General features: G+C 40.5%; 1 protein-coding gene across 2 annotated transcripts; it reads right to left on the bottom strand.

The window, feature by feature from the left end:
- Positions 1 to 1697: 1697 nt before the first annotated feature.
- znf652 (zinc finger protein 652) lies at positions 1698 to 23136 on the bottom strand. 2 transcript variants are annotated; one of them, XM_074656223.1, is made up of 7 exons: positions 22799 to 23136; positions 20902 to 21080; positions 16425 to 17973; positions 11925 to 12072; positions 11447 to 11562; positions 7412 to 7556; positions 1698 to 5041 (listed from the first exon to the last, which is right to left on the bottom strand). In XM_074656223.1, exons 3-7 carry the CDS (start codon positions 17454 to 17456, stop codon positions 4419 to 4421), a joined length of 2064 nt encoding a protein of 687 aa, XP_074512324.1. In that variant the 5' UTR covers positions 17457 to 17973; positions 20902 to 21080; positions 22799 to 23136; the 3' UTR covers positions 1698 to 4418. The 2 variants fall into 2 exon arrangements, with proteins under 2 accessions (XP_074512324.1, XP_074512323.1); XM_074656222.1 differs by lacking the exon at positions 20902 to 21080.
- Between the last annotated feature and the right edge of the window lie 273 nt (positions 23137 to 23409).

Here is a 23409-nt window from a genome sequence, read left to right as displayed (position 1 = left end):
TTTAATAGTTGAAGCTGTTAATGACACCTTCTCCCATCTAAAAAGATTAAAAGACTGAAGCTGTATGTTACACATAGATTTTAAATAAGAAGTGGACGTAGTCACTGTGATGTCACCCATTGGTTTGAAGGCTACGGTTTTGAAGCCTCGAGTTCGGCATTTTGGCCGTTGCCATCTTGTTTTTTTGCAACCAGAAGTGACACAAGAGGGTGGAGCTAAGTACAACCGAATGCTGAATAAGATATTTTCAGGCGACGAAAATGTTACAATTAACTATCATGAACTGAAAACACAGCGTAATGAGACGCTGAACATCTATTCTGCCCTGAGCGCTGCACGTTTGATGTTCTTTTCTGGTTGACACTTGGAAAACATTTTCAACTTTGGGTAAAACACTGTGCTCATCACTCTCACTTTTTACCCAGCTGTCCTATCACAATGGATGAGGGGCGGGACAAAGACCAACCGTGACATCCTACATGTAGCTTTAAGTGCTGAACAACAACAATGGAGGAGAAATGAATACACATAGACCGACAGGTTTGTCCTGTCTCCCTACGTGCTTCAGCTTTCCCTACATCCAGAGCAAGTACTCTACCTAGTGGGACATTTTTACTTCTGCGGATATTCAGTCTTGTAGCAACCAGACGCAGCCAATGCGTCTCAGCTGAAAAAAACATTGCCCTTCTGTGTTCTGTATTTAACAATAAACAAGTATTTAATTAGTTTCAAAACGGTCATCTTTGTCATTTAAAAAGGCAACATAATAATACCCTAACAGTAAAGAGTATTTATATAGCACTAAATTCAGAATAAATGAAATAAGGCAATAATATCGCATATCATGCTGTTGAGATAATACCCTGCTTTATGGTCTATTTGACTCTAAATGGGACCATAATTGACTAAATAAACATCATGCTGTAGTGAAGAAGACTTGAAACTAGTGATTGAGACCATAAACTCATGTTTACAATGTTTACTGAGGTAATAAATCAAGTGAGAAGTAGGCTCATTTTCTCATAGACTTCTATACAATGAGACTTCTTTTTGCAACCAGAGGAGTCGCCCCCTGCTGGCTGTTAGGAAGAATGCAAGTTTAAGGTACTTCCGCATTGGCTTCACTTCTTAAACCTGGGGGTTGCCCCCTGAGGTTACCTAAACAGGGAATCCCTGCCTGAAGTCACCGAGGGTCACGGTCACCGTCAGTGAATACAATGGAAGCTACTGTAAAATCTTTTCGCTGGGAGATGTTCAGTTGAAACCGTGTTCTGTGAGAAAGGCCCTTTAACAACCTCTCAGGTCATCTTCATGAAACAATATTTAAAAAGACTAAAAGAAATGTTTTTGCAAATAGTGGAAAAAAACAGGAAGTGGTCACAAGAAAAGAGAACCTAGGACAAATAAAAAGCTGCAATCAAAGAAGTCAGCTGGTGAACCTCCGGTGTCATGTGCAGGCTGCAGACGTTGTTTGGCTACAGGCATTATGCCAAGAACCCAGTAACCCTACATAGTAAAATAACACTGCTCAAGCAACAGTCAGCAGGAATTTAAGCTTTCCAGCAAAGCTTAGTGCTTAGGAAACTATAGGAACATGTGGTGCACAATCCTTACTTTTCTACATTTACTGTTTAATTACCTCTCCTTGTTTAGTAAAGTCACAGCATTTGAAGATAAAAAGAGGCACACAGATCTGTGATAATCATGGCTACTTGTCTTTACTTCTCAAAGTTAGCAGTCAGTTAAATGTACATTATCAAAAAAGGCCCAACTTTTTCACTTCTCCTCAATCTCCAGATAACGTACAAAAAAAGGGAACAAACCAGGACATTATAAAGCTGCACATTTTGTACCAGATACAATAATAAAATACGCAATGCTACATTAAGTGGTTAAAAATACAAAGGGGAAAAAAAGTATATTGATTTTTTTAAAACATCTTTAAAGAATATACAATGTTATTTTTTCTTAACTAGCCAAGGATTTTAGTAGAAAGTGCATTCTATATAACAAAGAAAGGAGGAGGAGAATCATTCGACAAACAGAGACAAATTGGTGGAGAGAAGCTCCATGAACGAACATTAACAGAAGGATGTATATCAGCCATAGCTTGGAGGGGCTAGTGTGAAGTCGCCAAAGCAGGAGGAACACCGCTTTCACTTTGAAGGGAGGTCCATATTGGAGCTATTTCTTTAAAACGAATAGGAAATCAATTTCTGCACATACTAAAAGACGTGTCCTTCAGTTTGCTATGGTCCCGTCCACACTAACCGCCTCCACCCGGGTTTCTCCTCCTTTCCTTGCCTAAAAACATCCACTCGAAATAATCACCTCCACCCTTTCCCATGCAGCCACAACTGCACTCTGTTCCACAATGCATTGTCAGTCCCTCCCTTCCCTGCGCCTCACCCACGCAGCAGTAAAGTGCAGAGAATACACACAAATGAAAAGGCTTAAAAATAAAAAACAAACAAGACAAAGATCCATACTGCAACAACGTGAAGCACAGCAGTGAACCCGAGGGGACAGGATGAGAAGCAAAGCCGTATTAAGACCCACAGAAATGGCAGGATAATTGCAGGTCTCAAATAAAAAAAAGGGGACATCCTAAACTACGGAGCTTAACCACTTCAGACTGAATACTGTTCAGAGTGGTAGAACGAGGATCATGTTCAATTTACTGCTATTGTCCGTCTCAGGTATCCCCAAATACACATATATTGGGGCACACTTTGTAAAAGCAGCTTTTGGTAAAAGAGCACTGGGGACCACCAGACAGACAGACTGGTAATGCATGCACACATTCGCTCACACACACCTACACACACACATCTGATAGCTATCAGACTGGGTGAAGGGCCAACAACCACGCAACTCAAACCCTTTATGCTCATTTTAAACAAATAACATTCACACCATCGGCTATTACATTAATTCATGTAATTTCTTACGCTGATTTGATCACATGTATGCTTATCTATACAAGAAGTATTAGAAGTTGTATGACGACTGCCTTTTATCCTGACATTTCCTATCATGTGCTAACAACAGTATATCTACATTAGCTTAAAACTGAGCAGAGAACATTAAAAAAAAAACATATAAATGAGTCATCAGCCATCATTCTGCGTAGGCAACATTCAACAGGTTTAGACACGCCTGTGTGGATCAATCAGTACGATGAAAAGTCATAAAACAAACCCTTACATTACAACGACGCCCCGCACCAAACCGTGGAATATAGGCTGAGAGGAATATGCATAATTGCCTGTTAAGAACTGTGATGAAAAAGGTCCCAAGTGTGTGTTTATACTGTGTGTGTGTGTGTGTGTCAAATGACCTTTCACATGGTAACCCGTATCGTTTCGACAGCAGCGAAGGGAAGTGGGGTAAATCCTGATGGGGCCGTGTGTCTGGCCCCTCACAGTGGCAGTATTTGACAGTCATCTGTTATCTAAAAGCATCCGTTGACCAACAAGTTCTGAAAGCTGAGGTTGAACTGATCACAGTGAGTAAATCAGTGACCATTTGAGTGTGTGCTTGTGAGGGTGCATGTCCTGTATAATTTGGGTTTCTTGACCACAACATATGAAGTCAAACCTCAAATCCATTGTAGAAAAGCCAGGCTGATGCAATACGTTGTTGCTTTTGTAATATTATACTTCTGATAATCAAATGGAAAAGAAAAACTAAGAAATATTGTATGCACTGGAATGGAAAGCACCATTTAACCATGATGTGAATCTCAACTAACCGTTTACAAAACCTGTTTTCCAATTTCCCCTACAAAAATTCCTCCCCCCCTTCTTACTGTAACTTATGGCACTGCATCTTGCACTACTGCTGTGATCCCTCTCCACCTTGGCCTTGGGACAGAGAAAGGCTCAGGTCGAACCAGTTACAACATTCATCAAACATTGCTGCGGAGGCCAGGCTCGACAGTATAACTAGGAGGACAGGTTGAGTATTGCTATGGGGAGGAACTGCACAGAGAGTCCTGATCTATGTGCAACCACAACTTGACATAAAGAGGAAAGTTCAATGATGATCCATGAAGCCCAGGTAATACATACGTCGACCTCCATCAGCAGCTTTTGATGAAAAGGAGATACTTTACACCCATCAATGTACAGATCGAGAACTCGCACAGAAATCATTTTGATTTCCTAAGAAACTGTTCAAGAAAAAAATTCTAGAGGTTGTAAAATCTTTGTCAGTTAACCGGGGTAACTTAAATAATAATGTGCGCACTGAGGGTGTATAAATCTGGATCACATACATGGGTGTATGTGTAGCTTGACTTATTTAAATCCGTTTGAGAGGAGAACCCTTTCATCAGGGCAGAGACTGAGGCAGGACTACGAGAAGAGGAGGAACAAGGCGCGGTTTGGTGTGGGCCTGCAGAGCTGGAGCACAGTTCAGTGGTGCTGTGGGGCCCCGGGGCCCTTGTCAGGGGGAGCCATGTGGTGCAGGTAGCTGCTGTCTTCGTGCCCACAGTGGTTTAAGGGCTCGCTCTTGAAAAGGGCCGGGGGCGGGGGCAAGTGGGAGACTGCGGGCACGGCCAGGTGGTGGTGGGGGAGAGGTGGGGCATGTTGGGGTGTGTTTGAGAGGTGCTGCTGGGTTGTTGGCGGGTGGGGGTGATGGTGAGACGGGTTTGAGTGGAGCTGTACGTGGGAGAACGTGTGTCCCACGGGGCCTCGCGGAGGCACGGGCGCTCCTGTCGGGTTGAGGCCCAGGGGTGCTGAGGTGGTGGCTGGGGCGGCGGCTGAGGGACTGGGACCAGAGATGGAGGAAGAGGAGGAGAAGGTGTTGGCAAAGATGCGGACAGGCACAGGTGGGCCGCTGGTCTGCAGGACCACAGGGCTGGTGACGCGGAAACACTTCTCTTTGTGTGCTTTGAGCATGTTGGAGAAGCGGAAGCGCTGGCCGCACACCTCGCAGGGATAGGGCTTCTCCCCGGTGTGGGTACGGCGGTGGCGCTTCATGTTGGGCCGGCTGGTGAAGCTCTTCCCGCAGATCTCACATATGAAAGGCTTCTCTCCTGCACAGATTCAGACAATAAAAAAATTATGTGAGAGGAAGACAGAGACTGTATCAATTAACAAAAAGATTGGAGCTACAAAGATAAAATAATACGATGCATCAGAGCCAAATCCTTTGTTGTCAAATAGGATGGTTATTAATCAACTGATTAAAGCTCTCCAAAAAACAAAGTTCACTTTTTTCCCCCTTAACCATTTCTCTCTACAGAGAGCGACAGTTCTCTTTAAAAATGCTAATAAGTTGGCATCTTCAATTGAGGGTCTTTGCTGTCAACCCACCCACTCCGCAGGAAGCTATTACAATTCACACTTTGAGGAGGAGATGTGAAAATGAATAACAGCAGCTTCGTTGGAATGCCGCTCTCATTAACCTCCCTCCATGGAGCTACTGAATGTGCCTGCTACCACCCACACAGCCATCTATTAACAGGCTGTTGAAGGGCTCTCTAAATGCCTTACACTGGCATGTTACGTGTGAAGCTTCTCCAAACCAACTGAATATCAAAAGGTGACAGCTAATGTGCTAGTCGTCTGTAACGGTTACATTTACACTCTGAAGACATCAGTGAGCAGTGAACCAAACTTTGGGAGTTTTGTGTTTACCATGTGTGCCGCCTATTACAGGGTATGACTGGGTGTGTCTCCTCCTGAAGGAGGCTAAATTGGTTGGTAGCGGCAGGGAGAGGAGAGGAGTGGGTAACGTAATTACACATCACAAATAGAACCGTGAGGGCCAACGGAGAGCGGTGTGTCCACCCACGACTGGAGAAAAACAGTGAAAGACGAACAGGCTGCACTGCTCAGTTTGGTCTTGGAAATAGCAATGCAGCAGGGACAGAAAACCAGAGGGATGTAATACAGCATGTGTCTGGGTAGTCATTATAAGCCCCAATATAATTATGCAAGGCCCTTCTTTGATGTAGAGCGTCCCTCTCATTACAAAAACTGGGCAAAGTCTCCGTGCTCTCACCACTATAATGTTCATCTTGGAAACATCCCATGTCTTTCCTTTTTTAGAGAGTGTATGCTGACTGACTGACTGGCTGGCTGACTGTCTGACTCCAGGAACATTGTTGAAGTTTTGGCAAAGTTTTCATCTCAAAACATTTCACAATTTTAAAGTATCCACATTTAGATTTGCAAGTCAGAATAAAAACGTAACATCTGATAGCAATAATTTAAATAGTCTAAAGACTCAGCTAAGGACCTAAATTAAAAGAAAAAAAGTCCTTTAGGCACTTTTTGCATTCCTATTCACATGTAACTGAAGAACTGTGAAGCAGGGCTGGGCAATATGGCCAATGAAAAGTACTGAGTCTTTCCTCATTTTAAGACGTCGAGTGCAAAATTAACACGAGTTTTTAGTGAAATTATAGAGAAAAAAATGAATAACTAAATATAGGCCTAGTCTATATCGCGATAGAAATAATATAGAAAGATATATACAATTTTTATATCGTTTTGACGATCTATATCGCCATATTGCCTAGTCCTACTGTGAAGCAACAAAGACATAAGTTAGAAACATAAGTTTTGCATGCACTGCCACAACAGCTGAGTCATCTTGATGGTCTATGTAATTTACTGTTGCTCCACTGCATGATATTTAAATACTGTAGATGCTGGAAAGGAGAATGTGCAAAGTTTGAAGGGAAGACTGAGGACAGAAAGGTGAGACGCCTGTCTCCAACGTAATGAGCTGAGTGCTTTCAGGCTATTTTTCCATTTTAGCCAGTATATAATTCAAATACTTTGTGGAACATTTTTATTACGCCGCACTTTCTGTTATCACGCTCTTTTTTTAGACTGGAAAGTTGGCTGAATAAAAAGTGTTGTTTATAACATTACAAGTTTCAAAGTCCTTATATTTATACTAGTGACGACCAGGGCTGGCCTGTACTGGAGAATCCACCCTGATAGTTCCTGGGCCACTGGAAACTACAATCTCTGGAACAGGAACGTCTCTTTTCGACCGCGGGAACTTTCCCCGGAACTAGGAACCTTTTGAGGAACTCATTGCATTTCGACCGCAGGAACCAGGGTCTAAATTAAGTTCCTGGGACATTTCCAGTCCCAAAAAGGCCCTGATCAGTAATAGGAATTTCAGGGTCGGGTTTGCAGGGATGACCGTTGCTTTTTCATACGTCAGCGGACTAATATGCCTAATCTTCATTTGTTTGTTTGTTTCCTACAAAGCTTCCCAGTTTCTGCAGTCAAAAAATGCTTTAAAACTAGAAGTAGGTTCCTGCAGTCAAAAAGCAGGTCAAGTTTTCTTCCTCCAAAAGGTTCCTGGGGCCAAAACAACAGAGCCTGAGGACACTGACACAACTGGTCTGAGATGATACGTTCACAAACTTGTCATTTCTCACCTGTGTGTGTTTTCATGTGCTCATCAAAATACTGTTTCATGTTGAAGTCTTTGCCACACCACTGGCACATGAACTGCTTGTGTCCGATGTGAATGCTCATGTGGGAGCGCAGCTGGTATTTGTATTGGAACCGCTCGTCACAGTTCTGCAGCAGAGACAACAGAGGCATTCAGATAACACAGCAGGTCAACAGACAGTCATGCACTCAAAAACACTCACACACACCTGCAGACACACCCTCTGAATTAGGGGAAAGATCCATACACATGCTCCTCTTTCAATACTTGTTAACTTGTTGAAAATAGTTTTAACCTGAAATGTTCCCCTTCACCAGTTAAAAACAGATTGACAGATTGACTCACTAATATTTTTGGGGCTATTAATGTATGTGATCTTGTTTACAGACAAACTGCTGTACATGGACTACATTAACTCTTAACATGCACACAAGAAACAAGGTTGGTACGGTTAGGCAGGAAATTGAGGAATAGGGCTGTCACAATTTCCCCTGCGGTGATGATGATTGGCTCAACAGAGTGATATGTGGTATTATTACAACTTTTTTCGGTGCAAATTATTTTATTTATCCTGATTTTAGTGCTATATAAATTACCTTTAGGAATTGAATACTTGTTTATTGTTAAATGCAGAACACAGAAGGACAATGAAGCAGCGTTTTTTTTTTTCAGCCGAAGCACTTTGGTTGCGTCTGGTTGCTATGATACGGAAAATTAAAATGTCTGGATGAAGGGAAGGTCGAGGCATGTAGAGAGAGAGGACAGACCCGCCGGTCTATGTGTATTAATTTCTCCTCCATTGCTGTTGTTGTTCAGCCCTTGTAGCCTACATGTAGGATGTGACGGTTGGTTATTGTAGAGTTTTATCCAAAGTTGAAGGTTTTTCAACTCGACGACCAGAAAGAAAAACACCAAACATGCAGTGTTCAGCGCAGAACAGATGCTCGTCATGCTGCTGTCGTTTGTAGCAAAGTGTAAAAATGCAGCACTCCCATTGCAAAGAATAAAAAGAAAAGAAAAAATGTGAACATAGCTGTTGTGGCGGTTGCTTGCCATCCCCTGCAGTTGTCTTGTCAATATTGTGGTTATTGCAACAGCCCTATTGATTTACATGCAATTCAAATACATGTTTTAATTTTAGTGAGATTTAACAATTTAATTATTTTGCAAATGATGGAGCCCATCCCAGGATAATTGTATACATAGCCAAGAAATCAGGTTTCTCCAAACATCTAGCTGTGTTAACAAGATTACTCTTAATCCCTTAATCTGATAAAGGAAGCAGATTTCTCATTTATATGTACATGACGTTTTAGAAATTAGGTTAGTGCAGCAAGCCAGAAATAACCAGATTATTTGGGTGCATGTAACCACGCTGTGTGTTTGCATTACGAGGCTTTCCTGGTCAGGGCTTTTCCTAAAGTAAAATATTTATAATCTCAATGGCACCACCTGGCTAAATAAATGTCAGAGGGGGAAAAAAAAAATCTAGCAGTTTCCATATGGCACTACAGAGTTAGACCACTGAGGAGAATGGCCTATACATTACATACACCCTTTATAAGCATGTAATCACACGTTACAGTGTAGGATAACTTCAAACATTTAATTAGAGCAGCTCCACCCATACACACATGTTCCCTGAGTGCCGTCCATTCATGTGGTTGGATATTAAAAGGCCTCGGGTGGGAGTCAAGCATCCCATCTGTCAACTTCCTCTGAGTGAGGACGGGGATAAGATAATCAACTGTGACTGGCCCTGTTGAGCAGAAATAAGCTTGGAAATCTTGACACACAATGTGACAAAATGCATCCATAAGAGATGTCTGTTAAAGCCCCAAAACGTTTAGTTCTACATTTATCTTATGTTCCGGTTAATAGGTGAACACTGTACGTGTGGTTTGCTAATATTTGACATGGTTTGACTTCTCTGTATAATACAAGCGTCCAATGAGTGTTCAACATTCAGGAGGATGGTCCCCCTCTGAAAGGCAACAACTGGCTATTCTGGGGTTGGTCACAAACCACATGGCACAGATGCTCCTCTGCTCAAACCAGTGAGTGAAAACTACCTTGAGGCTCCTTTTGGAGGCACACAAGGGCAAATTCATCAAAACTGTAACCTTCAGTCACTCCACTCAAACAGCCGACCACTCTTTGAACACTGAATTCAGCTCAAAATAAATACATTACAAAGGACAAGCAAGAAAGAGGATGGCATTTAGGTGTGTGTGCTTAGGACAAACAATATTGAATGCATACCATCACTCCAGTATGTCAACTTTAGATCAGTTCGGGCATTTTGTTCAAGCAGGAAAGTAAACTAATCATTTAACTGTGGAATTTAGGCTGTTTAAAAAAGTGTCTGGTTTTGAAGTGTAATGGTAAAAAGGCTCCTGTCTTCCATGTTATGTGAATGACCTTTCACATGGCAGCACATACTTCAATAGCAGCAGCATGTGAAAATGTGTTAGAAAAACATGTCAGAGAACAAGACAAACAAACCTCTTTTGGCCCTAAAATTCCTCTTAGGCACACCTGCATTTAGTGCCAAATGACAAATAGAGGATAGACCGTATCTGACTTTTAAAGCCAGATAGGGACGTGACCCATAAGGTGAAGCCGGTGTTCGTTTCATTTAGTTTCACTATATGGGGCACTAAATCATTTCTACTTCATTAAAAAGATCTATTGGTTTTGAGCGAGAAAAGTATAAGTTCTCCATGTGTCATGCTGCAGTTTTTATTTAATTAGTGTTTAAAGTCGGCAATAGTTCCTCCCTCGCGTAATCATATTTTGTGTTTTTGTTAGGGCAGTCGATTAAAATATGCAATTGCGATTAATGATTGTCCATAGCTAATCGGGATTAATCGCAAATTAATCACACATTTTGTATCTGGTCCAAATGTAACTTAAAGGGAGATTGTCAAGTGCAAAATATATGTATATATTTATTATTGGAAATCAATTAATAACACAAAACAATGACAGATATTGTCCAGAAACCCTCACAGGTACTGCATTTAGCATAAACAAATATGTTCAAATCATAACATGGCAAACTGCAGCCCAACAGGCATCAACAGCTGTCAGTGTGCTGACTTGACTATGACTTGCCCCAAACTGCATGTGATTATCATAAAGTGGGCATGTCTGTAAAGGGGAGACTCGTGGGTACCCATAGAATCCATTTTCATTCACATATCTTGAGGTCAGAGGTCAAGGGATCCCTTTGACAATGGCCATGCCAGTTTTTCCTCTCCAAAATTCTGCGTACGTTTGGAGCGTTATTTAGCCTCCTTCACCACAAGCTAGTATGACATGGTCGGTACGGATTCTTTAAGTTTTATAGTTTCACATGATACCAGTATCTTCACTCTAGCTTTAAAGCTGAGCCCGCTACAACCTAAACTCGCAAATTGCGTTAAAGAAATTAGTGGTGTTAAAACGAATTTGCGTTAACGCGTTATTATTGTGTTAACTCTGACAGCCCTAGTTTTTTGGTTTTGTTTCGTTTCAATTTACAAAGTTAACCATGTGTTTAAAACTGTTTCAAATGTGATCGGAATCCTGGAGAAAATACATTTCCCTCGAAACGACATTGAGAATGTAGTTTAGTTGTATGGGAACGTAATTTTGTAGGAGACAGGGTTGGACGTTATGTACCGTATTCACACTGTGTAGCAGACTGTGAACACAAATGTGTCCATCATCACATTGAAGAACAATTTGCATACAGCACAACAAACTGTTTTAGCTGTTTTGTCTTTGAGGAAGTTTTATTCTTCGTCTCAGGTGAGGCAGTCCTGTTCCCTACCTGTATGGCATAGCACACATATTTTGTCCGTGCAGCAATGGCCTTAGTTTCAACAGATACAATCAATGTGAGCAAAAAGACAAAATCTGATAACAATTTGGATGCAGGTGAGAAACATCATGATACCGTTGTGACAAGATCTAGATTTATCGGGATACAGGTTATTGTGTCTGAACAAGGCCACGATGTGTGTTCTCGTACCTCACAACGGAAGGGCTTCTCTCCAGAATGCTGGAGCGAGTGAACTTTTAAAGACATGCTGCGTTTGAACGACTTCCCACACGTCTCACAGGTGAATGGCATGTCCTTAGTGTGAGCTGGGTTTGGGGGGGGAAGAAATGGATGAAAGGGAGAGAGAGGGATAACCAATACTGAGACAACAGGACACACCTGATCAGATAACATATCAATGTTTCAAATAGAACAGCTGTGTACGAATTAACAAGATTACATTACTTCATTTAATTAAATAAGGTTTATCTGATGATTCTACAAAAGAAATGCCATATAACCACCTTCAAAAGAAAAAATGGTAAGCATAAAGTCACAAAATACACCATGAAAAATATCTATTATATAAATATTATTATGTTGTCTTTGACGGCTCACTCCCCCAGTATGAGATATTACGGGTGATGCAGCACAATAGGAACTGTGAACAAAAAAGGACCCCACTTACCAACCATGTGCTTACGGACGTGAGCCATAGTGTAGAACTTCTTCTCACAGATTTCGCATGAGAACTTCTTTTCCGCATAGCCGTGCACAATCTTAATGTGCTCATGCAGTGACCACAGCTTCTTAAAAGACTTGTTGCAGGAGACACACTAAAGGACACAAACAAGTAGAAAAAAAACACCATTAAGATTATTGTTGCTGATAAATATCATGAGCACCAACACCTGATGGCCATCAGAGGGTTCTTATTTGCCCAAACTGTTTCATTATACTCCAGCTCCCTCTGCTGGTGAAAAATCTGAATGACTCCCTCTGGAGATCATGTACGGATTTCATCTATTCTAATAAATTGGCTTGTTGGTGTGATTCCTGATTAAAACATATAAACTAAAACATTAGTGAAGTATTCAACCCACTTGGACCATGTCACTAGAGCTGCAAAAATTAATCGATTAGTTGTCAACTATTAAATTAACTATTTTGATAATCGATTTGAGTAATTTTTAAAGAAAAATAAGACAACATTCTCTGATTCCAGCTTCTTAAATGTGAATATTTTCTGGTTTCTTCACTCCTCTATGACAATAAACTGAATATCTTTGAGTTGCGAACAAAACAAGACATTTGAGGACGTCATCTTGGGCTTTAGGACATTTTATAGACCAAATAACTAAATGATTAATCGAGAAAATAATCAAGAGATTAAACAACAATGAAAATAATCGTTAGTTGCAGCTCTACATGTCACTGTTTTATTCTATGGAACGCATTCAAAGTAGTAAATCTTGCATCCCCACAGTATCATGCCACAAACATAGAACACCTAAACCCACGTATTTAATATGATGGCCAGAAAGCTTAATTTTGGTCTCATCCTATCAAAGAGACTTCCACTTTGTTCTAGTATCTCTCACATGCCTTTCAGCAAACACTTGCCAAGCTATCATGTGAGCCTTTTTTCCCAACAGTATCTTTCTCTTTTCTACTACCATAAAACTGGTGAGGCACCGAGGAAACAGTTGTGTGTGTCTCCCATCTCATCCATGAACCCTGGAGCTCTGCTGGTAGCAGAACTTGTACTTTTATCACACAGAGATTCAGTTTTTGAGTCAGCCTGTTCAAAACAGATTTATTGTGTCATGATTTTATTAACTCACTTTAAAATAAGTTAACTGTACTCTTGGGCAGTGCTTGAAGTGGAAACAAATAAGTCACAGTATTCCTTATTCACATGATGCCGCGTGTATCAGCCGGTATCAGCAATCATTATTACATTCAGAATTTCTACAGTGAATAAAAGATACTTGGAGATATTGGGTTTAGGGTCCTCCCACAAGAAATTTGAAGGTTTTTTACTTAAAACTATGCAATTTCACACCATTTTGGTCAGACCATTATTATTACTATATATATATATTACGCCCAAAAAGCGTAAAAAGAAAACTTGCTATAGTTATAGAGCTATATATTATTTACACATATCACAGTCTTCCACTGAACATTTAATTCTTCTGGAAATGTTTGTCCTGTAAAATCATGTTCTGTACATCAAAACTTTTAAAATAATGTTTCATTATTTGTTCACAAATAAAAAAGTTATGACGAACAGCTCACTAATTATTTTTCAAAAAGGACGTGAACATTGTATCCTCATTCTCAACCCCTCTCCCTCGTGCCATGCATCGGCTCGTCCAGATGTACACTCCACAGTTTTTATGTTCATACGGCTGATTAGACGCTGCACAAAAACGCTGCGAGGCACCCTGCCATTACGAATCGCACAGAGAAGTGCCGATGCTCAAGATGGTACCCCACTTTGAGCAGTGCACCGAGGGACATTCATTCCTTGATTTGTTCTTTTCTGATTTGTTTTGGCATAATGCTTCATGATATAGTTTTGACCAGGAAATTCACTAACCAGTTCTAATAATTTCTACCACTTTAATTCATCTCCATGCAACGTATTATGTAGATTCACTTAGCTTCACCAGTTAAGTTTTTGGTGTGTCAGAGTTAAAGTATGCAATAATTTTTTGTTATATTTGCACTTAATTTAGATCAATTTGATTATTTTTTTTCCTCTTGTTCAGTGTAAAAATGTGTGATTCACTGTTTATTATAAAATAAGATTATTAGTTTTTATGGACACTGTATTAATGTAATATTTGCAAGTCACTTGTGTCAATAGTTATGGCTTCGATTTGAGGTGACTAGATTTCATTTAAAATGTACACCTATAGATAATCCTGCTCTATTTGCAGTATTCTTTCCTTAACAGATATTATTAAAAGGAGTGAATATTGAGTGTTGCCTCCTAAACAAGAAAAGTCATTGACAGGTTCTGCATTAATAAATGCTATTTTTCCGCTCTATTTAGCTAAACTAATTATTGGGGAAGTAGCACCATCACAGCTTGACATGGTTTCAACTGTTTTGGCCAGATGGGGAAATGTGAAAAGTAGGGATGGGTACCGGAACCCGGTTTTAAACGAGCACCGGTGGCGGTGCAAAATTATTAGACTGGAGACCGGAGTATTGATAAGCTCTGCTGTCATCGATTCTTCAGAAACACACACACACACACAGCGAAATCAGCGAACAGCAGAGCAGAGAGGCAGCGGTGGAGACAGTGAAGTGAACTGGAAGATTACTCAAATTGACAACAACTTGCACTGTTGTAAGTGCAATAAAACGTTTGCCAGTAAAAAGCCAACACTTTATCAATACACCTGTTCAACAAGCATAAACATGTGAACAGGTAGAAAAGTGATATTTCAATATGCAGTCTCTCATCCACCGCTGCTATGTTTTACACAACCACAGCACGCTAGCTCGGCTAATAGCGAATTGTTACAAACAAGCTGAAACAAAAGCTGTCTGTATCTAGTCTAACTGTTTAGCTTAGTTTGCCACATATTGTGAAATTGGGCAAATTCTTGTAAACTTGGCTGCTGGCTGAGGTACTGACTGATATCAGTGTTCTTCATTCTTTCTAAACTTCACTCAGGAATATCATTTATATCATTGACATTTTAGATTCGTTTTCAGTGAGATATTAGTTTATATTATGACTTTGCTGTTGTACACATGCTGCTCTAGAAACAACATTTAGTTATATTTATAATATAAATAAATTCTAATCCTGTTTTGAATTTATGTGTTTTCTTAAAATAATATATTAAAAAGCAATTATTTAGTAATGAAAAGTAACTGATAAAAGTATTAATAAAGAGCTGAACCGATAAGGAGAATAGATAAAAGTAGTAGTATCGATCAAATCCGAATGATACCCACTCCTAGTGAATAGACTTTCTTCAAAAACTAACTTACGATGCAAATCAAGTTAAGAAAAACAGGAGGCTAAATTAAGCTATTCAAAACAGCCACAAGACCCTTGGGTATTAATATGAAGCATCAGTTTTAGAGAACTAAAACCAAATTGAACCCACTTATGATACCATCAATGACAGCAGGTGACAATATATAATACATGTTAGCTGTTCGAGAAGGTCTCCAGTCTAATTTCACTTTTACGTTTTAAGTTTTCTGGCTTGAATATTACAAATTCACTGGAAAACATGAAACATAATTAGAAATATTATTAGGCAGTTATTTTGGCTACAAATAGTGTAACTTAGTGAGATCACAAATTTCTTTGCCCAGAAACAAAAGTAAATGTGTTACTTTACCACACTAACAAAGCACTCTCGTTAGCTTTGTGAACCAAGTATGACAGGAATAGGCATGGGACGATATGAAAGTTTCATGTGACGATTATCCTGGCCAAAGTATTCTTGATCCTCAAAATATGCTTAAAACTCATTGAAATGGCACTAAAACATATTGGAATCACTTTACCTTACATTTTCTTAAGAAATTAATGTTTTTATTGCATCACAGATAGGATTTTTAGTAAATTGTAATCGTTTTAGTGAAAAGCAAACAATCAAACAATCTTAAATATAGTAATCATAAATCAAATGGTCCACCTGCAAAAATAGGATGAATAAATGAAATAGCAACATTGTGCAAGTCTGTTCTTTCTTACATGATCATTTCTGTATTTTTTAAAACTAGACTTTAGACATTTTTCACTTTTCTGACATGACAGCTTTTTCAAGTCACTCGTGACGATATTCACGGTTATCCCGATAATGGAAATTCACCATGATCAACTTATTGTGAGTGTTTTTTGTTGCGATCCGCGATAAAATCCTATATCCTCCCATCCCTAAACAGGAAATGCAACAGTTTCATGTTTTTAATGTTTACTGTACTCGGTGTACTATGCTTGAATATCAGGTTTATGCATCAAAGCACCCAAAATAAATCTAAAAGTAAGTTGTTCTGGGCAGCTGCTAAATTTATCTAGGTATATAAAGATGTTATCTAAGAATATGGTGAACCCTGAAAATGCACTTTTTCTATCAATCAGAATAAAATATGAATTTGCAGGAGTAATTACAGAGATATGACATGAGACAGGAGAAGTTTGCTTTACCTGGATGTTCTTCTCACAGTCAGTCTGCTGGTGTAAGGCCAGCTCACTCTCCAGGACAAACTTTTTGCCACACTTGTCGCAAATCTGCATTCGCCGGTGTGTCACATTCATGTGCTTCTCCAGGTACCAGCGCGTGTTAAACACTCGGGGGCACTTTTCACACGCCAGCACCTCCTTCTCCTCTACCTCTGCCTTCCCTCCCGTCGTCGTGGTCGTGGAACCGGTAGACGATGGGGCTGATCTGGCTGACCTGCGCTTGCTCTTTGGAGGCTCTATGCGCTTCCGCCGGCCCCTGGTGGTCATCCCAGCGGCAGCAGTGCTCAGAGCTGTTCGGAGGCTTTTCCTCCGTGGCTGGCTGGGAGCTGCTGCGCTACTCGCACCACGACGGGCCCTCTTTGACCTCGTTCTTCGACTCTCAATCTCATCTTCCTCGTCGTCTTCATCGTCGTCTTCATCGAGGCTGTCCTCCTCCTCCTCTTCCTCTTCTTCGTCGTCATCGTCGTCGTCGTCGCTGCCAGCTCTCTCCGATTCATCCGCTGTGGTTCCAGTTTTGTTGTCCCCCTTGGATACATGAAGCGTCTGGTTGTTCAGGTTAACCTCGACAATGATCTGCTCACGCTTGAAGCCCTCATCCTCCCCATCCTCATCGTCATCCTCTTCTTCCTCATCGTCGTCATCATCAGAGGTGTCATCAGAGGTACCGTCGTTGCCGGCCTGAGACCTCCCCACCTCCTGCCCTGCTCCTCCCTCTCTGAAATACTGCTGATGCTGCTGTGGAGTCACATGTTGAGTGGGCAACTGACCAATGTTCTGATCTCCCATGGATGTCTTGGCTGCCATTTTATTGTCCACTAACACAGAATACGGCTTACCACCAACCTCCCTCTTATAAAGCTTGCCCGCCAGGTCCAGATCTGGGTTAGGGGAGTGAAAATAAGACTGGGACACCGGCGCCCTGCGTCCTTCCTCCTGTGACATCCCGCCAAGGCTGGGGACAGAAACCTCTTCCTTGAGGCTCTTGCAGGATTTCATTAAGAGGGAGAGGGAATGGAGGGATGGAGTTGGTGGGAGCACAAGGCAATGCAAAAGAGTAACTGCTATGGTGCCAAGGTAGACTAGCCTACTCTACGAGGAGGGGCAGGGGACGCCACACCAATCCCCCACCCTCCTTCTTCTGAAGAGACTCGAAGGAGGGGATGAGGCGACAGATAGTCAACCTGATTCAAAAAGAGCATCCATGCTGTCCAAGGTAGGAAATGCAGTCGGAAAGACATACAATCTGTTCTAAGTTTTGTTCCATATGCTTAAAAATCAAATGGCAAAATCAAAGGCTCGGTGTCTTTGATGCTGAACATTTGAAGCTAAACTCCTCTCAAGTTAGTATGTGAGTCGTAGGCAGATCACAGTTTCAGTTTCTCTTAAGGATGCTGCTCTGCAGGGTGCTGGTGTCTTCAAACTGCAGAGCAGGTAAAGACGAGCTGGATGCCAGACATGGAACTGCTGTAAGGACTTCTGTGTATTGCTTGAAGAGCCATTTACAGTGCATCACCTATGAGATAAGACAGAAGAAACGGAGGAAATACAGATGAGGTTAGAAAAGGTGCTCTCCCACTCTCTTGTTTGAGAGTGAACTGAAACTACAGCCATATTTTCAGTTTTCAACACCGAGCGCCACATTTTCCCCACAAATGTTTCAGTCATGTGTGTATGAGTCAAAACCACAGCTTTCACAAGTATTCACACCTTTTTGAACGGTCATATTCATTCTGATTCTACAACCACATTGAGTTTTGCACAAGTGAAGATATAATGCCTAATATTTGAATTTAATTATTACTGTATATTACTGTTTTGTTTGATTTTATGATGTCTTTTCTGCTTGTTTTTAACTGTGCCTGTAAGGTGTCCTTGAGTGCTTTGAAAGGCGCCTATAAACAAAATACATTATTTTTATTATTCTGAATATGTCTAGGCCACAACTGAAACACCTCACTATGAAATAAAATGCACAGATTGTTTACTTTGTGTGTGAGTGACGTGCAATAACGGATATTGTTAATTTAAGAGCATATTCACAACAAGAAGATCTTCTTAAAGACGGTCGGACAAAACTTTTTACATCAGGTTTGGAGTAGAAAAACCTTGAAACACTTGTTGATAGCTCAATATGTATTTGCAGTGGACTATGACATCTCTTAAACTTACGCTAAATTTTTGCGAGGAAAAACTGTTATGGCCATTTTCAAAGGGATCCCTTGCCTTGACCTCTGACCTCAAGATTTGTGATTGAAAATGGGTTCTCTGGGTACCCACAAGTCTCCCCTTTACAGACATGCCCACTTTATGATAATCACATGCAGTTTGGGGCAAATCATAGTCAAGTCAGCACACTGACACACTGACAGCTGTTGTTAACTGTTGGGCTTGAATTTGCCATGTTATGATTTGAGCATATTTTTTATGCTACATGCAGTACCTGTGAGGGTTTCTGGACAATATTTGTCATTGTTTTGTGTTGTTAATTGATTTCCAGTAATAAATATTTACATACGTTTCCATAAAGCAAGCATATTTGTCCACTCCCATGTTGATATGAGTATTAAATACTTGACAAATCTCCTTTTAAGGTACATTTTAAACAGACAAAAAGTGTGAATAATTTGGGATTAATCACTACTAACTATGGACAATCATGCAATTAATTATATATATTATAATATTTTAAACAATTGACAGCCCTAAAATGAATACATTACAACACATTGATATAGTGTTTTAAAAAGCTCTTGAGAGCATAAGTACTCAAAGGCACTTTACATGGTAAATTTTTTTTAAAAAACAGTAAAAGCAACAACAATTTCAAAGGTAAGTGCACTGATTAAACAAAAGATTGCCTTTTCTTTAAGCGATACACACCCGAACTTGCACACACACCTCCCATTGACTGTTAGAGAGCATAGTGTAACCACAGCTCAGGCGCTTGTACTGCAGATACAACCACAGGAAACTGTATTTCAACCTTTCATTGAAGCCTAAGCGCTGCACAGTTTAGAAGCTACAGTAATATTATAATGTTTATGCAAGTTAACAATGAAAGAGACGGTATTAAAACAAATTTTATGGCATTTGTATGTTCTTTACTTTTGCATACATCTAAGCTGGGATGCCCCTGTCTGACAGTTGGTTGACCTCAAACAACCTCATACCTACTCGCCATAATGAGTGTGCACAAGGGCGTTTGTTGTTCACTAGAAACCCTCCCTGAGCAAGAAACAAAAAACACATTTCCTTTCTTGGAGACGACAAACATCCTCTCCTCTGTGTATGCACAAACATCTTTTGCTTTATTTCTTTAACATAAATAGGCCAAGATATTCAAACATCCTCCCACCGATCCATGAGGACTACTTTGTTCTAGTCGAGAGTGTCAGAAAAAGGAGCAAGAGAGTGTAAAAAGACGGGGATCATTAGTGACATGATGAGTGTAGAGCTACGCAATTACAGCAAATATTATAAGCCTCAATATTTTGACAATTACGATCACAATAACCAAAAGCATCTCGTTTTTAACTTTAACTTTTACTGGAGTAGTAACTGTCAACTAAAAGTGTTTTCATTTGTGGCGTCTTACTTTTACTACAGCCCTCATAACTACTTTATTACTAAGGGTTCAATGCCAACACTAATTCAAACTGAACAGAAGCTCAAAGTCATCAGTAATAAAAATCAAAATCATTCCAAAGATGCTCTGTTTACACACAATCTGAACCTGAACCTTGATTTCTATCATCTCTCTTGGTAAACCCTAAACTGTTTTTCATGTTCCTCTTGGCTCTTCGTCTCATTCATGCAAAAATGAAGGCAGGCGTAAAAAGAACTAAATGGTGTTTGCTAACTTTTTATTAAAGCCAAACATTAATGAATCTATGTTCTAACAGTTCTGCAAGTACAAGCGAAAGCCATTTATGTAGAATATGTCTATCAACACACATACAGACACACCTGTCTTCCTGTGCATGTTGACTCTGATCCTTTCTGAGAATTGGACAGCAGCTCCGAGAGCATTAAGACCACAAGGGGAGGGTGAGCTCTGCACTGACGGAGCAACTCAACTCACATGGCTGTCTTTGTCATGCAGACGCAGGATAATCTATTAGGCTTTATGTCTGAGGAATATAAACTGCATGAGAAACCACTGCCTGAACATGCACCTTGTTTCATTTTCTTTGAAGCAAATGCATGTTTAAAATGAATGTTTGTGGGGTTGAAAGAATATAACACTCCTAACTTTAAGAATGTATTTAATATTCATAATATAAAACTAATCAAAAGTGCTAAATTCCCTGCTGAAAATTGTCCCCCAAAAAAACTGCACGTGCAAATAAACAAGCACACAATGTGGTTATGTAACGCATATAGAGGAAAATCCTTCCACCGGCTTATCATTATCAATGAGTCATTTCACAGTTTCACTCACAGCGAAATAATGCAGTCCTTTGATGTGGGAATCAAATAGAGCGTAGACTTCTCAATATCACTAGTAATCACTCGACACAATCACCTTGTCAGATCGGGAGGCCAAACCTATTGGAATGATGATCATTTGCGACAGCTTTTTTTGGGGTTTGGACAGCTTTCAAAGATGAACTTTGCACCCTGATGCAAAAAAAGAGAAAAGAGCATAAACGAATGTGTCTGACAGCCCATTTAAGTAATCCAAAGCATTACTAATGCTCAGCAAAACTTGCCAGGAAATCAAAGTTTATTCAACAATAACCAACTTATAGCTTTCTTCAATCATGCTTCAGAGACATGATGAGAAACCAAAACTAATTTCACATAGGGTAAACCAGTCATATACCGGATAGATGCGACTGTGGCTTAAGATTTGAATAGCACAGGATGGGAGATTTACTGCAAAAAAGGCACTGTACGACATTTAAACCAACAGAGTTCACAAATGCTTGGCTTGTGACAGTAAAGCAGATGAGACCTGCTCTGAGGCAGTCAAAAATGTGTCACGTTTACCTCTCATTATGCAGCAGTGCTCCTCAAATCCATGCTCCCTCTAAAGTCTAGACTTTAATGAGCTTTTCCACGTTCGCAGCTTGTGGAGGACCGTGTGAAGGTTCACATTCCTCACTCTGTCCAAACTCATAAGACCTTAACCAGCTCACTGTGTGGTGCACTGCAGGGGTGCTCCATGCCTCTGTAAGTATCTGGCCCTCAAGCCCATAATCAGGTCATAAGAGCAGTACGACCTAGTGTTTTTGGTCTGGTGTAAATCATCTGAGGTATCATAGAAAAAGTGGGAGAGTCCCCAAGCTCTCCAAGTTTCTTTATATTCATCACTGCACAGAGAGACACTGTCAAGCCTGACAGCAGTCCACTGATATTCACAACTAGGATATCTCTATTCTACAAAGATAAATCTCTTGTAAAACATCTGATTTGGACTGTAAAAAAACATCAATAAAACATGAATGAAGAATTGAGTCCAACAAGCTCACTATTTCTGGCAAACGAGGTTACAAAGTGCAAAACCCAACTACATAATTGTGTGACTTATGACGAGATACGGTACTACTTTCTCCTTTTAGCTACATCTTACTAACCTTTTACAGCTATAACACTTTGAGTTAACGTTGCAGTGTGTATATAAAGCAAAGAAAGGGTTAAAACAAAAACACTGTGCATGCAGGCCTGGCCAACTTAAGCTAACGTTACTTAGCTTAGCTTTAGCCCACCTATAGGTACTAACCTGCACACATGACAAGCTAACTTGGCTACATTAGCTCAAGGTGCAGGCTTTTTAGATATAATAGTGCATTTAAATGTTACTGAGAAATCATATTAACCATGCAAACATGTAGTAACTAGTATTTGTTGACATGCATTAGCTAAAAACAGATTGCAAGACTTTCACTTTTTTTCAACCCCCAGATTGATTGGGGGGGCTAACTAGTTAGCTTTGAAGCTAGCAAGCCATTAACGTCAGATATCTTTGCGGTTATTAACGTTACACTTAATGTCGAGAGTGCACTTTGAAGAGGGGACGTGTGACATGTTATTAAGACACACATGATGCTAGATGAAGAAGCAGATGTCATGCTTTTGTTATCGCTGAGAAGCTTTCTGTAACACACAAACCCCTCCGACTGCTGCTGCTTCTTTACTGACACTCAACTCGACACTGTCACACAAAGTCAGCTAGCAGGAGCTCCAACGGACATTTCTGGTCCGTTGAGCTGCGGCCAACGGCTACCGGCTAACGGCCACTTCACCCCCGAGCAACTGCCATGCTTGTCATACATGTTAAACGCATTAAAATTAAGTTATAAAGCAACATTTTGTGTGTCTGTTTGCTGGCTTACCTCTCCGTCCAGAGCGACCTCCCTCTTTGCGTTCAATCACAGTTGCACAGATTTAGAAAAGAGCAACGTATTATTGTGCAAAATGTAGCGGGAGATTATGTGTTGCTGCTGCGGAGATATATAACCTGCGCACACCGGTGTTGGTGTCTTCAAGCCCCGCTACGTCGCTACGTGGCTCCGGACAACCAAGCTCCTCTCTCCTCTCCTCTCCTCTCGCGCGTACCACCGCCGCCGTCCCGCGCTCATCCTCGAGTATTCAGGCCGCTGCTGTCTGTGTCTGGGCAGGCGCGCGGCACAACGTCTGGATTCTAACGTCTCCCCTCGCTCCAAACCAGACAGGGTAAGGCGCGCGCGCACACACACGCGCGCTGAAAACCCCATGATTGATGAATTAATAATAATGATCAGAATAAGACCCCCGAGGACCGTTTATATCCTCTCACAGGAGAAATAACCTAAAAAAGTTGATCCATCCATCAACTCTTAAATATTACACCTCTGAGTTTTATGAGGTTTTTTTTGTTGTGTTTTTAAGTTTTTTTTGGTCTGGACACATAAGGGATCCAGGTAAATTAATTTGAATGAATGACTTTATTTCGAACATAAAAATA

Source organism: Sebastes fasciatus, chromosome 13 (assembly GCF_043250625.1).
Source record: "Sebastes fasciatus isolate fSebFas1 chromosome 13, fSebFas1.pri, whole genome shotgun sequence".
In the NCBI taxonomy this organism is placed as follows: Eukaryota; Metazoa; Chordata; class Actinopteri; order Perciformes; family Sebastidae; genus Sebastes; species Sebastes fasciatus.
This window is presented reverse-complemented; position numbering and strand designations above follow the sequence as displayed.

Excerpts from the sequence above, each read along its gene's own strand:
- znf652 (XM_074656223.1), bottom strand. The coding sequence starts at position 17,456 with ATGAAATCCTGCAAGAGCCTCAAGGAAGAGGTTTCTGTCCCCAGCCTT. Across the intron at positions 11,563-11,924 it reads CGTCCGTAAGCACATGGTTG|CTCACACTAAGGACATGCCA; the intron begins GTAAGTGGGGTC and ends CCCCAAACCCAG. Across the intron at positions 5,042-7,411 it reads GCACATGAAAACACACACAG|GAGAGAAGCCTTTCATATGT; the intron begins GTGAGAAATGAC and ends GAATCTGTGCAG.